The sequence below is a fragment of the Sceloporus undulatus genome, chromosome 6 (assembly GCF_019175285.1).
Source record: "Sceloporus undulatus isolate JIND9_A2432 ecotype Alabama chromosome 6, SceUnd_v1.1, whole genome shotgun sequence".
Lineage (NCBI taxonomy): Eukaryota > Metazoa > Chordata > Lepidosauria > Squamata > Phrynosomatidae > Sceloporus > Sceloporus undulatus.
In genome coordinates this window covers 105,565,600-105,573,509 of record NC_056527.1, presented here as the reverse complement: position 1 = coordinate 105,573,509, position 7,910 = coordinate 105,565,600, and the positions used below count along the sequence as shown (strand labels likewise).

General features: G+C 46.0%; 1 protein-coding gene across 5 annotated transcripts in view; it reads left to right on the top strand.

The window, feature by feature from the left end:
• Positions 1–709: 709 nt before the first annotated feature.
• The window catches only part of PPP1R12C (protein phosphatase 1 regulatory subunit 12C), a 49,081-nt gene continuing 41,880 nt past the window's right edge, over positions 710–7,910 (top strand). For 3 of the 5 annotated variants that reach the window (XM_042472841.1, XM_042472839.1, XM_042472840.1), the window contains exon 1: positions 712–1,239. In XM_042472841.1, coding sequence (XP_042328775.1) covers positions 862–1,239 — 378 coding nt within the window. In that variant the 5' untranslated portion in view covers positions 712–861. Of the gene's footprint in view, positions 1,240–7,910 lie in introns of all 5 variants that reach the window. The other 2 variants (XR_006104513.1, XM_042472838.1) reach the window with 2 other exon arrangements.

Genomic DNA, 7,910 nt, shown 5'->3' with positions numbered 1-7,910 from the left:
ACACACATATACCTCCACTAGTATACACACACCACACACACACATATATATATACACACACACAATATACATCACACATATAACACACACACACAATATATACACATACACACACACATATATATGCACACACATAATATATATCACACACACATAATTACACATACATACACACACCACATATATATATTACACAACACACACACATATAAACACTTCACACATATATACAACACACATACACACACACACACATATATATATACACACACACATATATGATACACAACACATCCCACATATATAGATAGACCACAACAACACCAACATAATATACACAGTATACACACACACACCATTATCATATATATATATATAAACAACACATATATATAATACACAACACAGATAATACACAGACAGACACACACACACACACACACATATACACTCACACATATATACACACACATACACACACACACATTTGCACTTCAACTCCCAGAATCCCCGCTCATTCTCCCCACTGGCTGAGGTTTCTGGGAACTGAAGTCCAAAAAAGTCCCCGCCCCCAACAACTCTGCGGTGCTGCTGTCTACTTCCGCCGAGCGAGGCGCCACTCCTCTCCTTGGAACTACATTTCCCGTCGTGCCTTGCACTCCCCTTCCCCTCTCTCTCCCTGACTCCTCCCCTTTCCCTTCCCTTCCTGATACGGAAGCCTAGAGGCGTCGTTCTTCCTCCTCCTCCTCCTCCTCCTCCTCCTGCTGCTGCTGCTTTTCAGCCCAGGGGAGCAGCTAGCGCTGGGCCGTGAGGCCTCCCGGCGGGGCTGCCAGCGGCGGGAGGAGGAGGAGAGCGGAGAAGATGGCGGCGCCGCTGCTGTCCCTCTCGGAGGGGGAAGGCGCCCGGGCGCGGAGGAGGGAGCAGCTCAGAGCCTGGGCAGAGGCTGAAGCAGCGGCGGCGGCGGCAGCGGCAGCAGCGACCCCGCCTCCCTCGGGCTCGGCGCCTTTGCCTTCTCCGGTGGCGGAGAACCAAGGGCCCGGGATGGGCTCCGGGGATGGGAGCAGCCCCCAGCCCCGCCAGCATCATCGCCGCCGCCCGCGCGCCGTCCGCTTCGACGCCGCCGCCGAGTTCTTGGCTTGCTGCGCCGGAGCGGAGCTGGAGGCGGCGCGGGAGATGCTGGGCCCGGATCCGGGCGCCGTCAACGGGACCAACGCCGACGGCATCAGCGCCCTCCACCAGGTACAGCCCTCCCTTCCCCCGGGCCTTCGCCTGCTTCCACGGGGCTCCCTGGGCGAGGCTCCTTCGGAGGGCGCTTGGCCACTGCCCTCCTCCGCGGTTCTCGGCCTTTGGGCCTCCAGATGCTTTGGACTCCAATTCCCAGAAGCCCCGGTCAGAGTGCTCCTTGTTCAGGGATTCTGGGAGTTGAAGTCCCAATAGTAATAGCAAGTCCTTAAGCACTCCCTAAGCGCTTTACGGTGTGTAAATATGCCTCTTTTATACCAAGAACGTTTTCTTGGCAAGGCTTCTTTTCATTGTGTGGTTTGTCGTTGGCTTTCCCTGGGGCTGAGAGAGTGTGACTTGCCCCAGGTCAGCCACTGGATTATATGGCTGAGCTGAGCCGGGATTCAAACCCTGGTCTCCAGAGTCGTAGTCCAACCACACAGGCCCTAAGGGGCCCATCACAAGGTGTCCCAAGATTCATTCAAAAGGGCTTTGCCATTGCCTTCCTCTGAGGCTCAGAGTGACCCATTGGGTTGCTTTCCAGAATCATAGGCCCCATACAGACTGCCAAAATAAAGCTGCTTTGGGTCACTTTGGAGGTGTGCTGTTTAAATGACACATGCGTCCTAAGAGTCCGGAAACCGCACCAAAGCTATGCTCCAGTCCTAAGGACTGGAACGCAGCTTCAGTGTAGCGTGCGGACCCTTAGGACGCATGCACCATTTAAACAGCACACCTCCAAAGTGACCCAAAGCAGCTTTAGTTTGGCAGTCTGTATGGGGCCATAGTCCAACACTCAGACCATTACACCAGGCTGACACTCATCTCTACAGTCAACACATCTATGAATACATTAAAAGCTATGTCCAACACTCAGGCTACTTTCTTCTGTCTTCTGCTTTTCCTCTGCTGCTTCCCTTGCTCCCCGGCTAAAATAACCCCTCAGAATCCTCTTCAGGATGCAGTGGTGAGCTCTCCTTGTTTGGGGGTCTTTAACCAGAGGTTGGCGGGTGGCTCTCGGAGGTGCTTTAGTGATTGGTGATGGATTCCTGGGCTGGCAGGGGGTTGGAATAGATGGGCTTTGTGGTTCCTTCCAACTCTTTGATTCTATGAAGACAGAGATTTCTGAGTGTGTGAAGAACGTTTGCCTTCAACACTAAGCCTTGGCATGAGCAGGACTCCTGGAGCCTTAGTGATGGTCCTTACCATAGGTCTGTTGAAATCAGTTTGGGATGGCGGGGGAGAGTCACTTATGTCTAACTGTAATCCTTTCAGCATATCCAGAGTTGGATGTGTTGGCCAAACAGCAAAGTGCAATAACTTCCAAAATCCACGAAACAGTGATACTGGCCATCCAAAATGCACAAAATACATCATGCAAGCTTTTGAAGCTCCACTGGCTTCTTCAAGATCATCATTTTTTAAACCTTTCTTCTGTGTGATTTTTAACACCTTTACCTGATGAAGAAGCCAATGGAGCTTCTAAAGCTTGCATCATTTGTTTTGTGCAGCTTAGTTGGCCAATAATAGTATCACTGTTTTGTGGATTTGAAGTGTAGTCCTTCTTGTTCAGTGGGTCTACAGTAAGTAGAGCAATGGAAGACAGGGAGATGTCTCATTCACAGGGTCACCATGGGTTGAGATCAATCACGGGTGGCTAACAACAACAAACAGTAAACATGGTTAAAGTCTAGATCCAATCCAGTACAGTATATCACTCATGCTAAGGCAGGATCTGAGACACTTGATAGTTCTACACATGGAAAGAATGCTCTCCCTGACCCCTATCTGGATATTCTTAATGTTACAACCTGGCCGTGAGATCACACCTGAGCATCTACAGATCATTGCCAGTCACTTGCAGTCAACTTTCATCATTCGTCAGCACTTAGAAGAAATTTCTCCAGGTTCCAAGATGGTGATGATGCAAGCCATTGGAATCTGTGACAGCTCTTCTTTTCTAAACTCATTCCTGCCCCGTGTCACAAATGTCCAGATAACACAGAGTGCATATTATTTTTACCACCGCTCCTCGTGCATCAGGGTAGGGGAGAACAGCAATTAACAAACAACAACATCAGTTGAAACACATTGGTTAAAACACACATCTATTTAAAAGGACAAATAAGATGTGATCATATTAAAACAATCCACATCTAAAATTCATCATTTAAAATTCACAATTTAAAAATCAACTAGATAGGCCTACACTGTAGAAATATTAACAATGCAGTTTGACATCACTTCAACTGTCATGGCTCCATGCTACAGAATCTTCTAGTTTTGTGAGCCACCAGCACTCTTTGGCAGAGAAGACTGAAGACTTCATAAAACAACAAATCCCAGGATTCCATAGGATGGAGCTCCAGCACTTAAAGTGATGTAAAGCTGCATTATTTCTACAGTGAAGATGCAACTATATAATCACAGAGTTGGAAGTGGGCCATCAAATCCAACACTTTTGCTCAATGCTGAATCTCTAGCTAAAGCATCCCCAGTAAGTAGATCATGCAGTTTGCATGTGCACGGCTAAAATGAATATCTGACTCTCTCTTTAGTTGATATGGATGGCAATTTCTGACTGAGCATTATTCTGCATTGTAGGATAAAATGTTTAGTGTACATAGCTACCCAGTAAACCTGTGGTCTGCATTGTCTGCTAGAACTCATCCACAGGGATGGCATAAAGTATTTCTCAGTCTCCCAAGATCGCACATTGTTACACCAGACGTATTCATCCTAGTTAATTCTGTGGTACACTCATTGGATGGCGTCATGTTGGTGTCTAATACTCATCTATACTCATCTAAGTCCCTTTTTGATTGGGATGTGGAAGGTTGTTCTCTTGCCCTGGTGTCTCGTCCAAAAATCTCCTATGCCCAACAGTCCAGAGGAGGGCTGCTGTTTTTTACCGGAGGGAAGAAAGTCAGTTCAGACCCTGAAGATCTAGCTGCTCTGAACTCCTGGGAGAAGGAAAAGGCGGGTGTGTTCCATCTAAGAGCATAACATCATTTCTCTCCACACCCCCCCCCCCCCATTATAACAAATTAAGACCAGATGCATCTCTGTGGTCTGAATTGCCTTCCTTCCCCACCAGTAAACGATAGCAGCAGGTAGTCGGAGAATGCAGAACTCCCTGAGTGGACTTACATGCATATGTCTAGTATCTCAGCCACAGTGACTTATGGTTGTTCTCCCATAGTTCCCAGGCAAGAATCTTCCTAGATATATTTCATGAGATCCTTTCTCACAGGAGTGGAGAACATGTGGCCCTCCCCATATTGTTGGGTTGCACCTCCTGCCAACAATGCTTACTTGAACTGGTGGGAGGTGCATCTAGAGAAGTGGTGGGGATCTGTGGTAGATCCAAGGGGCATTCTTATGCTGCTCGGAGCCTTCAGGGGCTGCAAAAACGGCTAGCAATGGAGGTGAAACAAAAACCAAAATTGGCCCAAAGTTCACTTCTGGTTTTGAAAAGTTGAAAGGTATTGAAATGTTAAAACATTTAGGGTAGGTTGACCTTGCAGCCTGTTTGAAAAGTGGATTGCCACTCCTGGATGCTTCCAGGGGAGAGTAAAGTCAATCTTTCCTTGGCCAGAAAAATTGCATTTCTGAGAGTTCAGACTAGTCAGGGGCCACAAAAACATGGTTTTTATGATGTTGTATGGTTTTATCTTGGGGGGGGTTCTTATGTTATATAATGTATTGTTATTGTTTTTGTTATTATTGTTAACCGCCGTGATCATTGGAACGGCGGTATATAAATAAACCTTCATTCATTCATTCATATGCCTTCCTGAGCTGTGCTTTGCCCACCACTGGACCAGAAATGTCCCATCTTGGTTTAATTGGCACACAGATTATGTGTGCCAACAGGATTGCTACAGACAGTCCTGGAATGCAATCCTGTTATTTTTACTTGTGTGAGAGAAATCACTTCCTGCGTGCAAAGGTTGAGCTGTTTGTATCTGAGACTGATCCACACTGCAGAAATTATCCAGTTTGAAACCACTTCAACTGCCATGGCTTAATGCTATGGAATTCTGGGAATTATAGTTTGTGATGGCACCAGAACTCTCTGACAGAGAAGACTAAATGTCTCATAAAACTACAGTTCCCAGAATTCAGTAGAATTGAGCCATAGCAGTTAAAGTGGTGTCAAACTGGATTATTTCTTCAATGTGTGTGCAGCCAGTGTGATTATCACCATCATTGAAGACCGAAATAATACCATTGTTGGCCTGATACTGCAAAATGTGTTCCTGAGCATACATTGAAAGGCTGGAAGGATCTTGCCTTTTGACCAGTTTTAAGCTATCATCAGTCTGGTGTCCTGTCTAAGTGAAAAGCGGGACTTTGGCACTATCCAGTTTTAGGATGTTTCTTCAAGGGCTTGGTGTTTTGTTTGAATTCTGGTTTCCTCCTGGGCCACTCAGCTCATGAAGACTTGGCAAGATGAACCCAGAGGTTTGCACTTCTCTAGGGGCTGTGGAAACTCCTGTCTTGGGTGAGTGTGGAGAAAGGTCCTACTACTCAATCATAACCACTGAAAAAGTTGGATAAGAACAGAAGCAAGGATTGTACCACGGGCCAGGTTAGTTTCTAGGATCCCGTAGCTTTAGTACATTCTTAGGCACTCTGCTGTAAGATAGCCTTCCAGATCTGTCCACAAAATAAGTCTTGCTGCCTACTGGCCACCAACTCGGTTTGTTATTTGTACCACACTGACAAAAGTTCTCTATAGAGGGGAAGGAAATTGTCTTTTCACTATTTTTACTTGTGTCTGGAGTTGATTTTTAGTCATTGCAGATAACCAGCTTCATATAAGTTTGTCTTTCTTTGTCAGACATTGTTGCATGCACACAGAATGGCGAGCCAGAATTTACCAGAAGCTTGGTTTATTTTGACCTGTCTCTTCAGTCTGTATGTTAGTCTATACAGCTCATTATCAGACTAATCAGAAATCGAAAGCTTATCACAGTATGTTCAAGCATGGGATTCTAGTTTGTTACTCCTCAGAAAACCCAAGGCAATTGGAGATTGTAGGAGGTTCAACAAACCTGGTGCAGGTGTTTGTGGTTGATTTATTCTGGGGAGAACAAGTTGTAGCCTTGAGGTCACATGTAGCACTATAAAGCTGTTTTGGGGGGGCTTTGACACCTCCAGACTCTCTGAACCAGTCTTCTTCATTGGCCAAAAAAAGGGGTCACCTTTCCAGGAAGCCCCCAGGATCAATAATTTTAAATAGATGGCAAAGGGGTCTTACAGCATCTGAGGCTAGTTGAGAGAAAGAAAGAAGTTGATAGCATACATTTGCATATTGATCCAGACTAACATGGTTATGTCTTTGTACTGAAATAGATTGTAAGCCTCCCTGTTGTGCTGTCAAAAAATGCTCAAAGCCAGAGTGAACTTCCAGTGTGTAAGGGAAGCGGTGTTGTGTTACGGTGTTTTTTGGAAGTCCGTGTGGCCACTTCAGAGGGTCCCAACATATGTGGTTTAGCTGTTTGTGCTGACAGGAAGAACCACTGTAATGAGCAAACTGCATAGACTAACATGTAGCTTGTTCATGGGAGCTTACAATTTCATGAGAATATGGCCAGTATAAGTCTTCTGATGAGGCTAGCATGATTTATGAATTATTTGATTTGCACCTAATAGCTGAATATATATTCTAAAGGCAAGAGATCCCTTCTGATCTAGGAAACTAGCAGGGTCAGGCCCAGTTAGTACTTGAATGGGGAACTGCCAGGGAATAACAGGTGCTTTATTCTACATTTCAGAGGAAGACAGTGGCAAACCACGTCTCCAATTAAGGTTACTCTCCTTAATTGATTGGTTGATGAGGAAGATCAGTTATATCTCTTCGGCTGTTTTTGGACTGCAGCGCCAAAGCCCTTGCCGGCTAACACTGAAGGGAGTTATAGGCATGTGTCTGTGTGTACACACAACAACAACCCTTGAGGGCCACAGTTGTATACCCCCTACTTTCAGAAGTTCAGACACAAGTTCAGCCATACTTGGTGGGAATGAGAAGAATATGAAAGATACAACCTTTTGATTCTTTGGCTTGAGTCCCCACCTCAAAACTCACTCTGGGTTTATTCTGCAAGTGTGTTCATTGCAGCTGTACAAGTGCAGTTTGGCTGTGTCTGAAATAAATTCTCTTTTCCTGGGTTTCTCATTAGGAGGCTCTGGGGCTGCTGTCCCCTCTATACTCTTCTCCTTGCCCGCCGCCCACCCCCATACACACTCCTGCTTAATTTTCCATTACTTCACTTGCATGATGTTGCCTGGCTTCTTGCCCTGATCCCCATCCTCCCACCATCTCCAAACACCACTCTGACAAACTCTGGCTGGGGGCGGGGGTGGCAGGAGCAAATCCTATTCTGGGGGGAATGTAGAGTTCCTTCCCATGTAAAGTGCGCTGCCTAGTATTTAGGACTAATAATAAAGGGCAGCACCAGAGAATGGGTTTGGGGTGCATTTAGGGAATTGGGGGCATTGCTAAAATCTCAACACACATTGCTGTGTATTGAGATTTCTCTGGGCAGTTTTAGGAGCGTTGGCTGCAAAATAGACATATGGAGATGTGGTAGAAATGAATGGTGAGGATTTAAAAACACTTTGAATGTGGAAGAAGTGTGTATTCTCATTTTCAGAATTGTGGGGGCTGGAATTGCCTTCTA